Raw genomic sequence first — 22,240 nt, 5'->3', positions numbered from 1 at the left:
GTGTAGGCGTGTGTAGGTGTGTGTAGGTGTGTGTAGGTGTGTGTAGGTGTGTGTAGGTGTGTGTAGGTGTGTGTAGGTGTGTGTGTGTGTGTGTGTGTACACACAATGCAGTGATAGTACTACAAGCAAGTGTGACACATTTAACGGGACACACCTCATTATAGTTCATTTCCATGTAGTTCCTACAGACTCTACTAGAGAAATGTAACGACTCCTCCCTCTTGGGACCTTCGTACGGCTTAAGTGTTGAAGTTCCTGGCATCTGATCTTGACTGAAAATGTTTTGATGCATTGATCCTGATCCCATGTGGTCATCTTCGTTGATCGCATCAAGACTGGCCAGATCCGGCAAGTGTTCTACAGGTTCCAAATAGTCATCAATTACACTCTGTAAAACAACAGTCAAACAGGATCAATTACATCGTCTTCTTATGGATGACAATTAAAACATACTAGTAAGCACACTTGAATATTAAGTGAGTGCTATACATGGGTCAAACACTTGCAAAAGGGCTTAAAGTACAAGTACAAATGCTTCAGTGTGTTAAGTACAAATCAAAGCATATAGCTTCAACTCTTATTCTCTTACAAGCTTGGAAGCATTCCACAATAATTCTTTGGCCAGTTTGGACTGCTAATAAAGGAAAGCTCAGTACACAAGGATACATCCCCTGTCTATGTGCAAGTTCACAAGTACTATAATTCACTCTGACCCAATATCAGAGGGCAAAATGTTCAAAATTTTATTAATGGGAGGCCATACCGGCATGCTAGCTGTGTAGCTAGTCACCCTGAAATATACACCACCTCAGTTTAGCTTCCTTTTTACCTAAGCTTGCAAACACTCATAAAATAAAGTGCTTATAAGTACAAGTGCTTGCCTCACATCTGAGTGTTAAGTTATCCTACTAATACACAATACATAGCCCGGGTCATTAAGTTACTGCATAAATACAGAAACAGGACAATTCGTGTGAAAAAAATTCTTAAAATCTGTTCATTGGCCCCTTAGCATCTATCCCTAGAAACTTGACATCCCCCCCCCCAGCTAACAAACACTTGGGTCTGGCAAAGAACCATCTGAAGGTTGCTTTAAGATGAAGGACGCTTGGCTTTTTGTTGCATGGGATTTTTGTAATGCTGGCTACTACCAAAATAACTCTTTGGTACATAAATCCAATCCAGTCACCTCAGCCTTGAGTATACAATTCATGAAGAGTTCAGTGGTGATAAGAAGTGAGCCATGTACACGATCATCTCTGTTCAGGGATATTCCATGGCCACGATCCTTGATAGATGAACCGCTGGTGTCTATAAACCCCTTCATAGCCTCTTGATAAGCTTGCTGTGAGAACAGAATAACAACATTTAAGTTAGTACACTAGCAAGTATATACAATAGAGTGGGACCTCTCTATTCCCGCTGAAGTTTTCCTTATCAGTGATGATAAACGTTAGCACACAAATAAGACTGTAGACAAGTGTACTTAATACAAAGCCGTTCACATTTCAGAGCATCCTTTTTTGAGGTGTCCCATTGTAAAAAAATATTGGAACACTTACTGCCTCATATGTCCTACATATGTAAGTCAATGTAACAGGCAGTAGACTCAAAGTGTATGTACAGAAACCTAAGATCAACTTTGCTAAATTGTTTACACACTTGCATCTAGGAAATTTCATCTAGCCATGCAGTAAACCGGTCCAAAAAGTTACTGTATAATTTTTAACCATGACAACATCACAGTACATGTTGTTACAAGCTTCTGTGTTATACATGTACATAGTACATACACCTTGTACCTGGTAGATTATAGGATTGGCGGCTTCCTTGGTCTCCCTCTGAGCAGTCAGTGCCAAACAGGCACGCAAAGCAGAAACTGCCTTTTCCCTAATCAGAGCCTACCAAAATGAAATGTTAAACTTGGACTTCTACTTCTGTACACTACACACGTACACACACCTTTGAATCTCTGACTGCAATAAAAATATTATCAAAGAAGGCTTGTATCTGGGTATAGAATAGTGTAGGAGCATGCACAGCAAGCTCCCTTAGCACTAACACCTTCAAGACAGAAGAATACATACAACTTTACTATAAATACACAAGTTGGCACTCACTGCTGCAAGACGTTTGTTCTCATTTTTATCGGTAGAAAGCCACTCCAGAGCTCTGCGTACTTCAAACTCAACATATTCAGCAGTGTAGGCACCTTCTGCAAGTGCCAAACAGCCAATAGCTTTAGCCGTCATTTCAGTGACAAGATAGTCATTGCAAGGCAGTATTCCTCGGAGGTAGTTGGCAAATCTTCCAACTCGTGCAACATTACCATGTGCATCCTCCAAACTGATCAGTGCAACTAACAAATTGAAACATTCACAATCTCATAAAAGGGAAATAGTTAATATTTCAGCAGGCAACATATAAAACAGAAAAAGGTGGCTTTGTGTTTGTGGTATTTTGCGTTCTTGTATTTGTTGACTACACTGTAACTAAATTCTCTTTTTTTGCTATGTACATATGTGCCAATGTTAGGCATTCCTAAATGCATATAATAAATTATAGTGTACTTCATTTGATTGACAAGGATGCAATGGTTACTGTGGTGAGATTTGTGATGCTGGAAAGAAAGCTCCCAAGACCCTCTCTGATTTTCATACCTTTAAACGCAATATTTCAGAATTCCTCCATGAATGGCTAATTGTTACATATTCTGATCACAAGACATGAGGATCCCATTATAATATTAAATTGCCAACTGAAATTTATCATAGCCAGTGAACTTCTAAAGCAATGCAAAAATTGATACACAATCACATTTGAAATGGACAGTTCTATGGAGATTCCTAAACTGTCACTCATTCTGAGCAGACATCCCAATTTTGCAATTGAATATATCCCGCTAGTTAACAGTGTTGTTAAACATCTCAATAAGCACACATACGACAGGTAGCATCAACATATCTGCTGTACCAGAAGCATGTGTGTAGCGTGTGCATAGATTTACAGTAACTGGGGTCATAAATCTATGGTGTGTGTGCGCCATTTAAACGAAGATCTAGAGCGCCAATTGGATTCTGAATACAGGATCAATCCCTACAGAAATCTGAATAGCGTGTGTCAAGAACAACTTACCAATTGCTAGAATTCCACCTTTCTTCTCGTGTATTTCATTGCTGGATACAAGGTCATATATCATATGATTGAGCTCCTCCAGAAACCCGCTCGTGAGCTCCTGGGACACCTCGCGCAACTCAGTGGCGACATAACGCTTCAGGTTCCTGGCAGCTTTGAAACGGACTTCATCTTGGCGTGATTTTAGGCCAACAAAACTCTGCATAATAGGGTGGCTTTTATTAGAATAGCCAAACCGGTTTTGTGCTCAGGTTCAGACCACGTGAAATTTACGTCATAACGCACACGTATGCAGTCTTGGTTACTGTAGTAAAAGTATTTCTTTGTGTTATCCTATCGGCTATATTTCGATGGTGTCATAACGAGCATGTACAGATGTACGGACTGATTACGTACCCATGATTCAGAATTGGATAAACCGCGCCATCAAAAATTGTCATCTGATAGAGCATGTTAAGGCAAGGATACTCTCCACTAACATAAGATACTATCTACACGTCACTTGGCTAAGCGTTAGCCTCGCCTGTGTGATATGTATGCTAGTGTTGGTCACGTGTGACTGGCCCCAGTTGTCTACACCGAGGTACGCACAAGCAAACGGATATCTACTAGGGGTAAGACTCTCTAGTAATGTCCACAGAAAGGAATCACCAGTCCCAAAGGAGATGAACCACACACACATTAGGGGTATTCCGATGGAGCCTGTGGATGCTAAATATCAGAATAATATTTTCTTTTCGGTGAAGACGACTGATGCTTACTTCACAACCAGGCTGCTGCTTTTGATGTTGACCTGGTTCCAAGTTGTGAGCAAGGACAAGGTGAGAACTCCCACCATTATTGTTGTAGACATAAATGTACAGTGTTATAAACATAACTGAAGCCATTCACTCAACATCATTATTGCATACAAGTGTGTATTGTTAGCCAGTGTACATGTGATAATCACTGCTGTGTTGATAAGGTTTCTCAAATTGGTTTCCAAGTGACATAAGAGAGACGGAAGCTGACATAGAATAAAACATGTAGACCACTCTAATCTCAGTTTGTAAAATCTGTGACCAATTAGTAGAACCTGTTCTAAGTATATTGTGTTCTAGTTTTTATTTACCTTGTTTGTTGAGAAGTTAACATATTCATTTTGCCTACAAAAAAATCCATGTAGTGTATCTCTCTGGATGGTAGGTATAGTTTGGGCAAATGTCACAATAAGCATTATATATAACAACATTACGAATGTCTAGGAATTCCATTTGTCAGTGTCTTGTGGTAGTATCTATTAAATTTAAACCACCATTTTGTTGCTTAAGTCACATGAACTTTTTATGTTATGACTTGCCACCTAACAGCTTATACCAGTGTATGCGTGGATCTAGATGTAAGTTTAAGGTTGTAAGTGTATGAAGCATGCATGTGCTTGGGAGGGGGGAGGGGGTCAAACTTCAAATCTACTGTTAAACAAAAAGACAATCACAGACTGTTGGATATTGAATTTTAATGAAATTTTAGGTCTATCTGCCTGACCACAGCTACAAGGCTAGAGATCAGTGAAGCAGTGCATGGCCACCACTTCACGCCATAATGGTGGCATGTGTCTTTTCTGGTTCCAACAAGTAGCTGCCTTTGTTTGTCTTCGATTGCATGGTAGAGAAACCATACCTAGATATTAACTTTCCACATCAACGCTTTCCTTAGAGGAGTGTATTTATAGATGAATGATCACCATCAGAACATGCCTTTAGCAATCAGTGACCATGTGTCATAGTTGCAATGAGCTGCGGTTTTGCTGTAGAAAACTAGGCATGGCAAACCACGCCCCTTTATCTACTAGCTCACTCAAGACAATTAATACAATTAATTTAAAAGTTAAGTAGGGTTCCAGTGATAGAAAGTATGAATGATGGTAGCAAGAGTTAATCATACAGTACAATAGTACTGTATAGTAGGTAAAACCAAGAGTTCATAGTATATATACTGAGGAGAGTATCCTACTCTCATATACCCCTGTAGAAGGGCGTATTGTGAAGTGATGACGTAACGACAAGATGTTGTGGTTTCTGACGTACAAGCAGCCGTAAAAGTGCAAGTATCATTGGCACCATTTCATACTTGCGACGCTCAGAATAGCCGTATTCACGAATGGCCTAGCAAGAAACACCTACTAAGCGGTCTTAACCCATGAGGGAACGATTGTAGTTCGGTGAAAAACGCTTAGAGCTGGAGATGATTTGGTTGCTAGCGAAGTTGTTAGGCACGCGCTCAATCGATACCATGTTCAACTAATGACATCATTAATTATACAAAGAAAAACGGGCGAATTCAGAAGTTCTACGTCATAACTTCACAATACGCCCTTCTACAGGGGTATATGAGAGTAGGATACTCTCCTCAGTATATATATTATGAACTCTTGGTAAAACTAAGCCCAAAAAAGCTTTCAGATCAACCCGAAATGCCTTCAAAAAGTTGCTACAGCATTTTTTTTATTGTTTAATGGAATTTTCTACTGACTGAGTAAGTAAGTGACTGACTGACTGATGCCTTCAGACAAGCATAATTTGATAATGGCTAAGGCTACGGGCTTGAGTTTTTCACTGTTTGATGTCACTTCGGCCCAAGAGGTGCCTTTTGTCATACCGCAGTACGTACAATGACTGACAACAAAGTGTAATGGATATAGTCTCGTTCCCAGACCGCTTTTTTTTTCTTTGTGTGGGGGCAGAGAAAAAAAAGGGTCTGGTGGATCTCCCAATACTTTTTTTGCAGCCAGACCTACAACTTTTGGGGATTGTTGATTAGTGGTGTTGAATAGCAAAGGCCTGTTAACAAAACGACAATAGGAAAACGGCATGCGTTCCCCCACACAAAAAGAAAAAAAAGTGATCTGGGCATGAGACTATAATGGATACTTCACTTTTCAGATGATAATTGATATAGCTGAGGCGGGTGGTGCCATTTCAGATGCGGTATGCATGGGTTCACCAGTCATAATAATTATTTACAAAAAAAGATAACAAACAAGTACACACAAAAAATTGGAATTTTCAACTAGAGTAGAGACCATAGCACATCGATAAAAAGTACGGAAACAAGCTGGAGTAGTGCACGATATTAAATCACAGTAAAACAATAAGAAGTATTATATCCCTACTGTGCATTTTTATTTTGGTATCTTGAGCACAGTAGGGATATAGCACTTCTCATTGTTTTACTGTGATTTAATATTGTGTACTACTCCAGCTTGTTTCGGTACTTTTTATCGATGTGTTATGGTCCCTACTCTAGTTGAAAATTCCAAAATTTTAAAATATGTTCACTCTTGATGGTAGCTATTACAACATAACTATGTGGGAAATTCCTACAATGGCATGTTACCAATGATTTTTCCCACAAGTCTATGTTATAATCATCTTGTTAAACTAGGCACGTGCCCACTGCCGGCTGTGGGCGTACGCCTGGTTTACTGAAATTGGTTTGGCAAAAGCAGCGTGTCTGTCCAATACCCATGTGAGCAAACAAGCTTTGAGCTACAGAAAATATACCTTCATTTGATGAATAAAGACTGTTTACGTACTGTATTAAAGCCCAACTTTCTGTTTTTGTCGTGTTTACTTTTAGGGGTGTGGCCAGTAACTGAAACCAGTTGAAACAGTTCACTAGGGGCTAGCCTACATGCTGTAACAGGCATATAGCAACTGAAAAACAATATAACAGGCCTCGTAAGCCACCAGGAATGGCATATCTCCTTGAGTTAAAAGGGGGTGTATCCCTTTGTATGAAAATTAAGAGCAGCCATGAGACTTTGTGTAATGTATGAAAACATGATAGACAAACATAAAACAGTTAAGGATACGTCTGTAACAAGCGATAGTATTTACTGGATGTCTGATTTTTAGAGGTAGTACAGCATAGAACTTGCTTTTCATTACTTTTTATTACTGGAACCCTACTTCATCTTTTAATTTTAATAAATTGATTATGCTAGTCTATAAAAAGGCTATACACATGTAGCTGGTACCAATTCTTGCATTGTGTGCGTGTGTGTGTGTTTGACATGTCGAATTTCTGCTGCAACTCCCACCAGACATGATATCACAGAATTTACACTTATAGTAACCTTTGCATTGCTAAGGTTTCAAATCTAATTACCTAATATAATTTTTTGTGTTTTATTTTAGTAGCTATAGATTGTGAAACCCACATCACACCACAGCAGCTATAGCGTTAGCTAATCACTACATCGAATGGTTTTTTTACAAATGCAATACAAATCTGGTCACATGTGACTACAGAGACCAAAGCCAAAGTAGGATCATTTAAATAGTGTTTACCCTTTATTGACATTTACCATGTAATGTGTTTACTTAAATCTAATTTCTTAGAATCATGATAAAAGTACACAAAAAAAATGGAATTTCCACTAGAGTAGGGACCATAACACATCGATAAAAAGTACTAAAACAAGTTGGAGTAGTGCACAATATTAAATCACAGTAAAACAATAAGAAGCATTATATGTGCTCTTCCTTATGGTATCTTGAGCGCAGTAGGGATATAACACTTTATTGTTTTACTGTGATTTAATATTGTGCACTACTCCAGCTTGTTTTAGTACTATGTGTTATGGTCCCTACTCTAGTTGAAAATTCCAATTTTTGTGTACTTGTTTATTAACTTTTTTTGTAAAATAAAATTATTATGACTGGTGAACCCACGCATACCGTATCAAAAGCAGTACGAAGCAAGAACTGTTCGAAAAGCACCTCTGCAATCAAAGTAGCCACTATGAAGAATACAGATGATTTCCATTATGAAGGGAAGCCATCATGTGCTACCACCAAATGGACACCCAAGATGAATGGGACACAAAGGAATACACTGGTAAGTCCATGAAGAATGCATTATACGTACTGCGGCAGACATTTTTTTTTAAAACCCCAGTGAAAATGTCAGGCAAACTAAAACTTTACCTGACATTGATACACTGCTGCTTTACAGAATTTGGCATTCAGGGAATACATCAATAGATTTTAGTATGTATAATGGTACAATCATTATTGTGTTCACTATTTACTTATGCACTAAAAAAAACTATACAACCTTGGACTACTTCCTTGTATTTTGGTCTGACATTTTGTCAGGCAGGTTCCATTGTGGTTGACCATGCATGATATTTGCCTGACAAATGCCTATGTCAGGCAGTAATTGACTCTGTTAACCGCGGTATGCCAAAAGGTAGTTCGGTTCTTGGAGTTAACACATTGACAAACCAATAGCAACTACCCTCATAAAGAACACCAGCAATATGATTGATGGTCTGTAGTGTACAGATACACATCACAACACATTATCTACTATTTACTGTACGTTACTATCTTCATAGTGCCATTTCTGAGAGAGAGCAACAAAGAACACACCAATGAGAATAATGCATGTACCCCTGTATATGCCTAACTAAGCACCTCACTGTAAAAGTTAAATTTAACCAGATCACTGTATGCTATTATTACAAGTCTCAGCACCTATAGTAACTTGCTGGTTTTTCCACTGTCGAATTTAGGATGGGCAAGCAGCTCAGTGTGAAAGATGATTTTTTATGCTCCCCTTTGCCATGCACATAGAATGCTTTAGAATTTCCATTGGTAGGTGTATGAAATTATCAAGACACCAGGTATTGTGTTGTGCTCTTTCTCCATCTTATTTACACACTTACAAAAACTGCTATATTTGGCACAGGTTTAATGCAAATTTAGCTACTAAGATTGATTTGAATACAATAAACAGTTGTGGAGTTTCATCATGATGACACTGATTTGTCGCCATGCCTACAAGGTAAACTGCTTACGTGAATAAGTTGAAAATCAATAGGTGGATAGGTTAACTAACCATCGTAGCCCAAACCATTGGGGTTTTAAAGAAATTTGAGTAACAGTTACGGGTGTTGGTAACTAGTACACAATCCGAATTCGTAAAAGAAGATTTATCATTTTCAATGCCTATAGGACAAACTGCTTATGGGACTGATAGTCTACCCATCACAGCTAAAGTCATTTGTGGTAGTGAATCAGAGTAGTAGCTAGCTAATCTGTTTTACTGCAGAAGCCAAGCATGTGTATATATTCAATTGCCCTAATAGAATATTCATGAAGAAAATGACAATATTAAGCCATAATATATTAGTGGCCAATATGCATATGGTAAATTGTTCTTTTCTTTATCACAAACATTCTCCTATTCCTATACAAGGGCATCAGGGTAGGTGTGACCGGAGAGCCTTACTGCTCCTTGGCTAAAATAATAAAACTTTCAAACTTAACAAAATCTATAGCACAGTACATGAATAGCAGCAACTGATAGAAAAAACACTCAAATTCACTCTCGTTTAGCTAGAACAGCTTTCATGTCAACTCTGTCCTTGTTAAGTGCTTCTATTTTATCTCTTTTTCAAATGGAATAATTACAGAGGTGCTTTTTGCTGCCATTTTTTATCCCAGCGTTTAATTAATTGCTAATCATGGCATGCATGATGTAGCAATCAACTGGCTACTTATCCCTCTAGAATAGTGGTATGGTAGCATTCACATTTTGTTTGGATTAGACTCCAAGGTTCAAGAAAACCTGTGGCCCTAGGGTTACTCAAGGGACTGCACTGAATATCAGCATTAGGATTACACGCTTGAAATGTAATATATAATCATTTGTCTACATAACAAAACCACATAGACTAGACAATGTGATTGTTTTCCTCCTAATCAAAATAAAAAAAATTGGTAAATTCATGGTCATCTGCCAATTTTCTCCAACACCAAAGTTTCCCTCCATGTGGTAACATCAACATATTTCCACAAGAAGTTACAGTTTCAATAATGAAGTATGTGTTTGGGACCTACTGAAAGTGGCTGTCATAATGAGGTGGTGGTTGCTAAGTGAGGCTCACTATGTTACCATAATGAGCCACAGTACAGTGAGTATGGCATGTGTGGGATATGTTAACAAGTACTTCTTAACCCGAGAGTTAATTTGCTTTAAACTACTCAAAAACTATTGTTGTTGTGGTTTGTTGGTATGCCCAATTGTGGAAACTAACATATACCAGTCATGGGTCAAGCACTTTAAGCACTTGTTTTGAACTACTTTCAAGTGCTTGCAAGCATTTGTTATTGTGCAACATTTGTGCTAGGCACTCTGTTTTTAGAATGAGTTTCATTATGGCCAACGATGTAATAGTGTCACTGTTAGGAACAGTAATCAATTTCAATGTAAACCATCTACTAGTTGACTGTGTTATCTTATTGTAAATTATCAAAATGTCATTACCTTGTTATAATGATAGTTGCTGAAGTATTCCTTGCTAAAGTACACATACACATTTCACCCACTACACTTCTACCAGCTTAATAATGTGGTACTACTGACTACTCCTTTATGTATAGCTGTCGATAGTCAGTGATGCCCCAGCTACTGATCTCTACGTCAATGCAACAAGGAGAGCAGGTATGTGTGTCATAATCTAAGCTATTTTAGCAATACACTAGCTATAGTTTATCTACTAACTACTTGTACATGTTATGTAAACCTATGAGAAACGTCTGTAAAATTATGCCCATTGGCTTATCGTTAACTTTCCTGTTATTGTTTAACTACCTATTTATATGCTAGTGGAACACCCAAGATGCATATCTTTTTGCACACCTCATTTTAAATTAATTCGGGTTAGTGGGTCATCTGGATCAGCAGGTTTTGGCATGTTAACCTTTACTTGTAGCTTATAGCCAGCCATTTTCAAGCAGCCACAGTGTATAGCTGGATAGTTCTATTTGTAACTTGTTAATATGAAATCCATGGAAACAAGGTGATAGCTGCTTGCATTCTACTAGTATGAAACTTGTGGCAGGCTAGTAGATATATATTTTTCAAATGTGTCGATAGGTAAACAATAGGAATAACATGTTACACGCATCTCATGTTGGGTTTTTGCCACGAATACATGCTAAATCTGTTTTTGCATTTTATAGCTACATATTAACTTCTTAAGATTAACTGTTTGATGAATGTACATTTTAAAGAAAGACAATTTATGGCACGTTGTCACGTTATAAGAATAAACAATAAATTGTATACAATGCAAGAGAAATAATGTGAGTACTAGTATGACCTGAGTTTTTCTGTGAACACATCAAGAACAACTTGCTACAAGCTTGGAATCATTCTGAGAATTCAATTCTTGGCTGTCAAATAAGTCTTAAGTGATTACACAACTGACAAATAGTACAGTGAAAGGTTGGAGAAAATTTCTCTGAGGCAATTGTAGGCTCTACCCACACATTACCAAATATATGGCCGCTTAAAGGTTCCTGTGTGTTTAGGCATTAGGTATCTTGTAAATATTCAGTTACATGCATGTCTGCTTGTGATTGGTGTTCTTTTTTCTTAGGATTTAATTTAATTGTGTCAGACTGTGTCGCAGAACATTCATTGTAAGTTACATCTCTGACAGTACTGTGATGATTGATCTGTTGGAGAATACATTGTTATAGCAAAAATCATTGATAACTTCTTTGTGATTTATAGCAGAGGTCTCTGCTGTAAAACTGGCACTGAATTTGCTGCCTTTTACAAGGCAATTGAAAACCACAGATATGAGGAAGAGAGGTGACTGAAGCCACTACATACCTTGTGATTGTATTCCAACTTTTCTTCCAGTTTCCAGTGGTTTTGTCACGTTGATGATGATATATACGTGAACGTTCCACAGTTGAGCAAACTGCTGAAACAATATGATCCACGTCTCCCATTTTATATTGGAAAGTTTCCTGCTGTTCAGCTGCGTAAATCACTTATGAAAGTATTTTGTAAACTAATGGTGTATTTCATTGTTTTACTTCATTCTAACAGGTAGAAAGTCCTGTACGTATGAGTTTTACAAAGAATGGTTATGTGAGTGTTGCCATTGTTGTGTTTAGTCATACAGTTCTATGTCATCATTTTCAGCCTGTTAAACAAATACATTTTCAATATGCAACTGGGGCCACATATTGCATCAGCCATGAGCTAATGATGCAAGCTAAACAGTATCTCAAGTGAGCCCCCCATAACTGTATGTGTAATACCAGTCTTATTTACTACGTAGTATCTTTTTATGACTGCTTTGTTAGAGGGTTTTAAAACTTGGGTGTTCGCTATTGTTTTGGTCCTCCTTATTTAGTGGCAAAGAAGCATTTGGAACAATCTGTAAACTTACCCAGTATCCAGATGACATGACTGTCGGGTTTATTATAAGTAAGTGATCTTTATCAAAATATCCAATACCTTATCATTTGCTATAGACGTTTTGATGGGACGAAGTCTTACTGATGTTAATGGCCTAGCCACTCAGTACGATGACCATGATTCACTAAAACCTGTAGAATATGTATGTTATTGACCAGTACAAGTGCTTCTGTAGATTGTGTCTCTTAGATCACAATCAGCTACGATGCATCAAAGATTCAGTCAGACTTGTCATATTTACACACTGTACGATTAGTGCCACTATTCAAAGAAGACCCAACCAGGTATAACAATTATGTTTTATTTTCTTATTAGCTATGTATATGTTGGTTGTTTTAACATACAGGTTTCTTACTTATCACTGTCGACTCTTTCCTAGTGTATCATGGTGCCAATAGTCATAATAGTTCAATTTTTATGATTGCATGCGATAATTGTATATGCATCATCAATCGTCTCGGTTTTTATATGTAAATGGTTAAATTTTTTATCATAATTTGTTATTTTCTCAATTTGGCTATATGTAAACACTGGGCTGTAGTTATTAGTAACCGGAATTGCATAAATAGGTCTATCATGTACACACGGCTGTAGCTAGCTTTATGCAGCTGATAGTATGTGTAGACATCTGTATTACATCATAATAACTGTATGGTCAGATTTTTTGATTTGGCACATGCCTAAATTGCATGTTGCTGTGGATCAAGTCGCGCAGTTACCTCCTTCATTATTGATTGGTTCCCATTGTTTCATCAAAATTTAATTATTCATTGGCATACAAAGCCTCCTTGTACAGCTGTAGTGTTAAAAACATGACAATCATAGCAATACCTCCTGTAGTTTGCATATGTGAGGTTCCACTGTAGCTGCAGTGTCTCTTGTTTCACTTCTTTTTTATCTTAATTTTTACATATACGTGTACCAGTAGATAATGGAATGATGACTGACTAGTTTTCAGCAACAATAGGGGGTTTAGTGTTTATCACACCTTGTACCATATGTGCTGTAAACTACATACTACAATAACTTACATAGTCTCCTTCACATCATCTGTATGGTATGCCTTTATCTTCTTGGTGGTAGTGGTCTATAGTTCCTTAAGTATAGACAATATAGGAGCTGTCTGTTGTCCTGTTGCAACTGTTGGTGGTGCAGTGATGGATTTTGTTGGTGACCAGAGATGTCAATAATTATAGAGAGTGTACACCATATTCCTTAATTATAATTATTCCTTAAATGTGAGAATCTTATGCAATCAGACAGCAATAGTCTCTTTCTGCGTAGATCAGAACTGTCCACTTAGTTGTCCAGCACATGCCAACTGGTGTTGGGGATGGTGGCAAGGGCAATCTAGGGTGAAAAAAATTACCTAACAATTTAGTACATGGTGGCATGCCAGTAGCTACAGTCATGGAGTAGCTATGTAACACTAGGGCAAGCATGGGCAGGCATACAACTTTTTTTTAATTATAAATTTTTTGTAATTACATCTATAGCTAGTAGCTAACTTTATGTGGCAGGTGTTAACTCAGTATTGCTAACTTGCTTTTTCTATCCAATTATAACTATTCTAACTTTCTGACAACTACATTCTTCAAGTTTCATTACAGACCGGGCGGGTAACTGCCTACTCGGTAATAGCTATAAAGATGCAATAGAGATAACAAAAATTCTTTGTATTTGCATAATTCAGCTATCTAGATGCATGGTGAGGACTGAAGAGATCTGAAGGATGCATTACTTACTTTGTCACAGCGACGGTTGGCTTCCTACACCTCCTTTTGGCCAGTGATTGCCGCTGGGACTAGTCCGTAGAATATCCTTTGTGCGGATAGCTAGCTACACAGGAAATTTATGCTGGATCATTCAGGTGACTGGTGTGCTTCATATTCACATGTAGACTAGCTAGCTTAAAGTTATATAGCTACCTAGTCTGGCGTAGCCAGACCTTTTATTAGAATAAAAGGTCTGGCTACGCCAGACTAATAGCTACCTTGATCCACTGGCAGGGGCTAAGGGGGGTCTGGGAACCCCTCAGTTTGGATTGTAGCTAAACTTACCATAGATTATGTGTGCATGGGATTAAGGCCACTCCAAATAAATACTCTGTTTCCCGTCCACCGGCCGTCCGCATCTGGTTACTGTCAGCTCTAAAATATTTCATTATTCCGTATTCTTCCATTATTTTCCGGTAGCACTGATTTGTTGTCATGTGTATTTTTTTCCTTACCATTATATGCACTTGTCAATTTCATGCCCCACCCCCGGGCGTCCCCACACCCCAGGTGGGGATTTGACATTGCTTCTTGTCCCCACCCCTGGGGAAATTGACAGTTGTCAAATTCACTGACCGATTTTCGGTAGTTGCATTTCTAAGCAATAAAATCGCACTTGCTATAATTTTACTAGCTAGCTACAGGGCAGGTTTATTACTAGTCGCATACATGAAATATTCGCTTAGTCATCCTTGAGGTGTTGTCAAATCCCCTACTATGGGGGTGGGGACATAGTGGGGATTTGACAGCCGATTTTGCCCCAGTAGTGGGGAATTTGACACCATGCACGATTTGTCAAATCCTGGCTCTGTATTCCCCCACCCTCCCCGGGGGTGGGGGCATGAAATAGACAAGTGCATTACTTTGTGCCATTTTCTTTTTATTTTCCGGTTATTCTTGCATTCTTTATATATAGGTAAAAAGCTATCTCAGGCAGTGCTACGTAGCTATCAAGTCGGCACAAATGTGTATTTTTTGCAACTTAAACAAGCTTAAGCATGCTTTTGTGCAGCTTTTTATGGCTGTGGCAAGCAAACAGTGGCTTGAAAAGCTGCCAATCTTATAATGGAATAATGGAAATGGACCGGCCCGCCCGAATGGAAGTGTTCCTGAGTCCAGGACGGGAAACAGATAATTTATTTGGATTAGCCTATGATTCTACACATTAATATGCAAGACTTGGTCATAGCTATACGTAATTGCAATTTGCACTCTTCGTAAACTCAGTTCGGTACTGAATTTTCTATGGATTTCGCTGATTTCCTGTCGCAGGGGAAGGATTTACAGAGGGGACAGAACCCTCTTAAGAGAGATCCTTATACTCTAATAGAGCAGTCAGCTAGATATACCCTTAGAACACTCATGCACGTAAAAATACTTAATCATTGGAAATGATGTAGAGTATAAATTTAGTTTTCAGGCTAGCTAACCGCTTTCATCAATGTATAAATGTAGCTATAGGCGATGAAAAACTTTATTTTGATCTTTTACTGCTATAATTATGGTCTGTAGTTTTTTCTTAGTTATGAAGATAATTATAGACCTCCTGCACCATATACAAATAAATCATGGTCCACACATTTGTAGTTTGAAACTAAATTTAATACTTTATAGTTAATTGTCATGCTTCAGTTGCATATATACTAGCACTTAGGATAGCATCTACGTATCAATATCCTATTTCTATCTTCATAGTGTCGATGTCTTTATTAACTACTTATATAGCTATCCTATCACATTAATGTACTTTACATCAAATATTATATAGTTGAGATTTGAGTCATTAAAAGTCTCTAAGTGGCCTGCATGGGGGCTATGCCCCACAGACCCTATAGCTGCTTCTAATAACTCTATCTGCTGCTGTTTAAACCACCTTTAAAACCTCTGCCACTTCCACTATCATGTGTGATGTGTTGGCACCCCACTGCATGGGGCTTTTGACAATAAAGCTAATCACACAAACTATCATAAACTCTTTTTAATACTGATGGCAAACACCTTTCACCCCCACAAATTTCTAGATGCTGTGGACTCTACCTACCTCGAGACCTACCTTAACTTTAGTGCACTCAGACTTTCTGGCATATGCAGATGAGGCACAGCCAGAATGTCTGGGGATGCAGCCTTTATAGTCACTAACATAATTACAAACATTTCAACACTTTGGATATAGTGTACTAGACTCATGATTTCATGAATAATGCGAACTATTTTCCTTTCTCGTTTTTAAGTCCCTTAAGTTGCTTGTGTTGGTGATCCATTGAAATGCATGTCAATTGAAAAACTTAATAGTTATATAGTTATGTGTAGTGAAGTGAAGAAGCCTCCTCAGCCTTATTCCAAACACCTATATAATTATTTCCTTCTTGGTTATTAGCCCTTGGTTAAAGTTTCGTTCTGTGGACCAGCATCTTTCTGCATTTTCTTCAGCTCAGTCATCCTCTTTCTTAGCTGCTAAGCGCAGCTCTCTGTAGCTATGGACACCTGACACTGTCAGTGGGTGTACAACAGACCTTCATGTAATTGTCCATACACAATAACATGTCTCTTGTTGAAGTTTCTCGTGCCAAATGCTGTCTGAATTATATGTGTCTTATGAAATCAGACACAGTCTCAGTTACCAGCATGACAAAAGTCTGAAGCTACCATGGTCTGGGTCCAGTCATTCCTATAGCTGTAGCTCTGGCTTCAGTACCTAACAATTTCCATTCTTGAAAGGCTCAACCTCTCAAATGACCTGCTAGATGAATTAGCATCAAACCATACATTCCATGTAGCAGCCCATTCTTATTCTTGCAGCCAAACAACGAGTGTGATGTGACTATCTTCTGCTGAGAATTCATCAGTAAGTGGTGCCTTTCCACACAAGAACTAGTATTCCATGTGTCTGTATCTCTCATAGGCTGGGCTAAAGGCTGTTCTGTGGACTGTGGTAGACTGACTGTCTCAGTATTGGACTGAACCAATCTGTAGCAGTATCTTCATGTCCAATATTATCCACTGTATTCAGCGGTACTAACACAGTGTCAGAAATTCCACTAGCACCAGGTAGACTTGGTAAATTTCCACTCAGTCACTCCACCTTCAATCTAGCCAGCTCCATTTCTGCTCCATGAAGCTAATTCCAACTCCTTCTCTTTTTAAACATGGCATTGTCATATGGGATACAAATCGTTGACAGTTACTTAGTCTGCCACAATTCTTTCTTCTTTTTTCCTTGCTCGCAAAGTTTCTATACATCTGAGAAGTTAATGTTCCTATTGCTGGAGTTGGTGCTAGTTCCAATACTGTAGTAATATCTTGCATTTGGTCAGGGAAAGGTACTTCAATATAGTACTAGTAGCATTTTTAGAGCTAGCTACACTATAGTGGGAGTGGAAACACTGGTAGTTTTCCTTCCTAGAAGAAAATCATCTCAACTATATAGTCCATTCTACCAGCTAAACTCTGACCTCCTTCTCCTCATGCAGTCTCGGTAGGACCTCCAATCTACTGTAATGAAGAACCCTGCAATGGTTTACTGAACCAAGATTCACACTTCCACATCAGTAAGCATTACTATACTCAACCTACATAATTACATGTTTATTATTTCACTATTCATTGTTTACTATTATCTAACCAAGGTGCCTGGTACATGGATCAGGCAGGTTCACTACATAATGTATATACTACAGAATTTTCTTAGTCTTATTTCTACTTTAAAACCTGTTGTACTGAATAATCCTCTGTTGTAGATCTTTATGAATGTTCAGGAGGAGCTGGTATAGCTTTACTGCTCTATTAGCTGAAGATTTTCTTCACTGGCTACTGTACCTTAGTGACCACATTAGTGTCATGTTGCTGCAGTAATCACTTTTAACTTTTTACATCCTTATTTTTGGTAGGTGGAAGTGTAGTTCTTCTAAGTGCTAATGATGCTAAGATATTTACTGCTAATTATAAGCATCACAACTGTTTTGATCACATTTTACTGGTATTATTCTTCTTCACTGCCATCGATTCAGGGACATCATTACCCTGGTAAGTGATAGTATACAATGTGTTTGAGATATAATTGACCAGGCTTGCAAAACCTGGCATGTGGTCAAAAACAACATCACATATTTCAGTATTGGAATAGAACAACTGCATTCTGTAACTTATATTACAATTATGGCAGTGTTGAAATTTAATTAATGAAGTAGAAATTTTATGTGCCTACATGCCCTAGGCCAAGTCATGTATGGTGCATGTGACAGGGGCATATTTAGGGGGGTTTCAGGGGCGAATCTAGGGGGTGGGCTTTGGGGGCTGAAGCCCCCCCTTCACTATTAGGCTTTACTTGATCAATGCGCTGAGGATTGTAATGAAATTTTGTCTTAGCATAATTGTATATGATCACTAATAATACAAATACTCATAAACCCACCTTATAAACATCTTTCCAAGGCATTATTAGTGGATTTATGCTAAAGGTTATGCAACAAGGACCCGGATCAGCATTGGAGGATCGAGATACTCTAATAGAACAGTCACCTAACTACTCTAATAGAACATTCAGTGTAAGCATAATAGTTAATTGGTTCTGTTATGGAATTTTTACAAATCTGCCTGCGCTTATATATACAATGAAGTGCATTGGTCTGTTTAAAAGGCTTGTTCATCTACTTGTGTAGTTATTACTGGCACCAGTGTGCTTAATTCAGGTACACAATTTCCATTGCAAATGCTCTCAGATTCAATCCTGTATCATTCAAATTTCAAAATTTTCCAGTTTCAACATTATTATTCTATCGTGCATGCAATTGTGAGAGGGTGCATCATGTACTTGGTTGTCTGAACCTACCCAAACTTTCCATTAGCAAATGCTGCAGAGAGTCATATATATCTAAAGGCAGTATATAAAATATCTACAGGCAGAATATGCATTTTATGTCTCCAAATTGCAGCAGTACTGTGTTTCAAAAAATTTCCTGGGGGAATACTCCCAGACCCCCCGACCCCCTAGTTCCAGCATGCTTTGCACACCTCCACCCAAGAGATTAGTACTTTGAGTTAGCCCCCCCCCCCCCCTTTTATAAATCCTAGATCCGCCCCTGGGTCTGGCAAGCCTATGTACAAGTTAGGGGTTTCCCAGGAAACCGTTTCCTGGGAAACCCTTAACTTGTACATAGGCTTGCCAGACTATCATAATTTGGCAGCACAAACAGAGAACAAATGGGAGTGCAATAGAAAATTACAATGATTCCTCAAAAAGTGGATTAAGGGAGAACAAGGGTATGTAGCTATTGAAAATCTTTATAAAGATCGACATACTCTAATAGAACAGTCAGATGTATTCTAATAGAGCAGTCAAAACTACTTTAATAGAACGTTCATAACGGAGCACAATTTTAATGGTATAAAGAATAATATAAATGTAAGAGTTAATAACTTGAATTTTGAAAGATTAACGCAGCTAAATCTTGAGAATGTGATGTATTTGGATGACTATATTGTCTGACCAGCCACAACCATAATAATTGCCAACTTAAGTATATATTGAAAATAGTTCACTGTAAAAACCGAAGTGTCCACAGGACACCAAAATGTCCCAATACGAACACCACTGGTCAATGGTGTCCGTACTGGGGCATTTTGGTGTCTGGGTTTTTACAGTGTTTAGCATCCATAAAATCATAAATTTTGGAGCATTTTAATGTACATAATTTGTCAGCAGCTGGGGCTGGGCCCCCAGACCCTTGTATCTATAACTAACTACCAAAACTGGAAACCACCTTGGAAAAATCCTGTACCTTCACCATAGGACTTCTGCCTTATAGTAGTAGCTACTACTAAACCTTCTGACCTTTAATATCAGGGGACCAATTTAAAAGAAAATGCTCTTTGTTTATGTGCATTTAAAATTTTGTGTATCTAAATTGAATATGTGTAGCAGTCATGTATTTCCTTGCACAATATTTTATTGGAGAAAATTTCCACTATTGCAGCATCTAGCTACAAGTTTTAATATGATATGCCTTTTTGACATATGGATTTTTCATCCTAATGCACCTAGCTATCATGTGGGCAGAGAGGCAACCATTTTTTATCGCAGATTTGCTGATCTATTGTCCTGCAGGAACACACTAACTTATAGTAACACAACAGTGTGCATCTGTGGAAGCCGGTCCATTTCCTATCATTCTGCCAATGCTCTCTGGAGATGGGCCTGGCTTCAAGCCCTAAGGACTTGTAAATTATCAGCTTTTGTTCAGCAATTATGCTATCTGTGCTGGGGTGGTGGCAAGGGCATAATGTCTAGCCCAGGAAAAAAGTTTTAATACATGAGGTTTGGCCATGCTACATCAATCATCATGAGATCTCAAAGAAAATGTTGACACCTTTAAATTAATGAGATGCATATATTCATGATGTCTCTGTCCCAGGCCATTTACAAATCTTCTTCTCAGCATTGCCCTTACAACTATACTAAACAAAACCTGGCATCAATGCTTGGTTGCATTGTTCTATGTCATAGGGTAATGATGTGTGACTAACCTCTCCTCTGAGAGTTTTCATAGTCAGAAGGATTTAATACCCCGGCAACTGTGACATGTAGTCACTAGTGACAAGTTATATTACTATTATAAAAAAGTTATCATCACTCTTGTAACCTTGTAACACCCATGGTCACTCCCCATGAGTACATATTGAATCTACCTATATTTAGGTATGTATGGGAAATCTTTGAGAGGGTTACTCCTTTGCTTTATGGTGCTATATATAGTGATTTTCATTTTACACGTGTAGATGAGTGTCAACATTATCAGTGTGTCAACTTCAGTAAATCAAAGTCTAACTATTGTAAGCATTCTGCTGTCTGGGATGACTACAAGGAACTGCACAAACAAGTGGTGACCCAACAAAGAGAAGGAAGGTTCCTAAAGTATGTCTGTAATTCTCGATGTGGTGGTTATGGAAACAGAATACAAGGAATAACAGTGGCACTAATGCTTGCTATTCTTAGTAACAGAACTCTAATAATAGAAATGAAATATCCATTTGATATTAATACATTACTACATCCCAATGCCATTCAGTGGAACTACATACCCACTATAAACAAAGGCCAACAATTCATACTACTAGACAAAGGCAAACTTGACATGAATTGGCCGAGATTAACTGAGGCTATGTTTAATCTGAGTATTGATTTGATTGAAATGGAAACCAATCTTGGATTTTACTGGTACTTTAAAACATTTAATGATAAATGGACTAAACGATTTTATGACATGTTTGGTGTAAGCCAAAATGACAATATATTCTCTTATGGTTGTGTCACTAAGTATTTGTTCACATATGATAAGAGAGTTACTGATGCAATAGATAAAGAAATGCAAGAACTTCAACTAACTGCTGGGAAGTATGTGTCAGCTCACTATCGATCTCAATCAATTGCTGGTGATGAATATCTGAAACATCCCAGTAACCCTATACCATACTTTGACTGTGCTGTTTCTATAATAAATAAGTCACAAAGCCATTCAAATATTTCTGTGGTCTACTTCATATCAGACTCAAATGCTGCAGATGCAATAGCCAATGTGTATTACACTGGCCAAATTGTTACCAGCCATGTCAGCAAGATGCACATTGATCGGACTGATGTACTACATTTGCCAAACGACTCTCTTATTGATGGATTCATTGGAGTACTGGTAAACATAGAGGTGGCAGCAAAAGGTGCAGTGTTCATAAGATCTGGCAGTACTATGGCAGATTTGATAGAAAGCATTGGACAATTTTCAAGCTGTGCGGTAATTAGGGGTGATGTGTTTTGACATGATGGTAGATTATTGTGTATAATAAGTCTATTGATAGTAGGATATGCAATAATTTTTTTCAGTCTTGGATCCACCTCTCTTGTATAACAGTACGTGTATACTTACACTACTGTATATAGAACCTGATAATATTCTGTTATGTTACATATAATGTATAATGGGATACAGGGCCATTAAGTGACACATGTGATGTTACACAGCAATTGCAAAACTTGTCATGATAAACTGTAGTGAACGACTGAGACATTT

General features: G+C 38.0%; 3 protein-coding genes across 7 annotated transcripts in view; 2 read left to right on the top strand and 1 right to left on the bottom strand.

Moving 5' to 3' along the window:
- The window catches only part of LOC136243790 (serine/threonine-protein kinase mTOR-like), a 37,486-nt gene extending 34,094 nt beyond the window's left edge, over positions 1-3,392 (bottom strand). Inside the window, exons 1-6 of one of the 2 annotated variants that reach the window (XM_066035396.1) lie at positions 3,136-3,392; positions 2,121-2,359; positions 1,963-2,064; positions 1,803-1,901; positions 1,190-1,345; positions 155-388 (exon numbers count right to left, since the gene is read on the bottom strand). In XM_066035396.1, coding sequence (XP_065891468.1) covers positions 155-388; positions 1,190-1,345; positions 1,803-1,901; positions 1,963-2,064; positions 2,121-2,359; positions 3,136-3,340 — 1,035 coding nt within the window. In that variant the 5' untranslated portion in view covers positions 3,341-3,392. The remainder of the gene's footprint in view (positions 1-154; positions 389-1,189; positions 1,346-1,802; positions 1,902-1,962; positions 2,065-2,120; positions 2,360-3,135) is intronic. The other variant, XM_066035395.1, reaches the window with a different exon arrangement.
- Positions 3,389-12,917, top strand: LOC136243791 (beta-1,3-N-acetylglucosaminyltransferase manic fringe-like). Of its 4 annotated transcripts, none has more exons than XM_066035399.1 (12): positions 3,389-3,718; positions 3,776-3,956; positions 10,569-10,629; positions 11,570-11,612; positions 11,707-11,787; positions 11,839-11,980; positions 12,031-12,072; positions 12,127-12,215; positions 12,341-12,414; positions 12,462-12,547; positions 12,595-12,689; positions 12,752-12,917. In XM_066035399.1, exons 1-12 carry the CDS (start codon positions 3,534-3,536, stop codon positions 12,801-12,803), a joined length of 1,131 nt encoding a protein of 376 aa, XP_065891471.1. In that variant the 5' UTR covers positions 3,389-3,533; the 3' UTR covers positions 12,804-12,917. The 4 variants fall into 4 exon arrangements, with proteins under 4 accessions (XP_065891471.1, XP_065891470.1, XP_065891469.1 ...); XM_066035398.1 differs by having other exon boundaries at positions 3,390-3,718; positions 3,764-3,956; XM_066035397.1 differs by having other exon boundaries at positions 3,390-3,956.
- Positions 12,918-17,729: 4,812 nt separating this feature from the next.
- Positions 17,730-22,086, top strand: LOC136243789 (uncharacterized). Its single transcript, XM_066035394.1, has 2 exons — positions 17,730-18,203; positions 20,955-22,086. Exons 1-2 carry the CDS (start codon positions 18,095-18,097, stop codon positions 21,986-21,988), a joined length of 1,143 nt encoding a protein of 380 aa, XP_065891466.1. The 5' UTR covers positions 17,730-18,094; the 3' UTR covers positions 21,989-22,086.
- Positions 22,087-22,240: the final 154 nt, after the last annotated feature.

This window comes from Dysidea avara, chromosome 13 (assembly GCF_963678975.1).
Source record: "Dysidea avara chromosome 13, odDysAvar1.4, whole genome shotgun sequence".
Classification (NCBI taxonomy): Eukaryota; Metazoa; Porifera; class Demospongiae; order Dictyoceratida; family Dysideidae; genus Dysidea; species Dysidea avara.
The sequence above is the reverse complement of the archived record's forward strand: the minus strand, read 5'-3'. Positions and strand labels throughout refer to the sequence as shown.

Excerpts from the sequence above, each read along its gene's own strand:
- LOC136243789 (XM_066035394.1), top strand. The coding sequence starts at position 18,095 with ATGATGCTAAGATATTTACTGCTAATTATAAGCATCACAACTGTTTTG. Across the intron at positions 18,204-20,954 it reads TCAGGGACATCATTACCCTG|ATGAGTGTCAACATTATCAG; the intron begins GTAAGTGATAGT and ends TTACACGTGTAG.
- LOC136243791 (XM_066035397.1), top strand. The coding sequence starts at position 3,534 with ATGATTCAGAATTGGATAAACCGCGCCATCAAAAATTGTCATCTGATA. Across the intron at positions 12,073-12,126 it reads GTTTTACAAAGAATGGTTAT|CCTGTTAAACAAATACATTT; the intron begins GTGAGTGTTGCC and ends CATCATTTTCAG. Across the intron at positions 12,690-12,751 it reads TTCAAAGAAGACCCAACCAG|GTTTCTTACTTATCACTGTC; the intron begins GTATAACAATTA and ends TTTAACATACAG.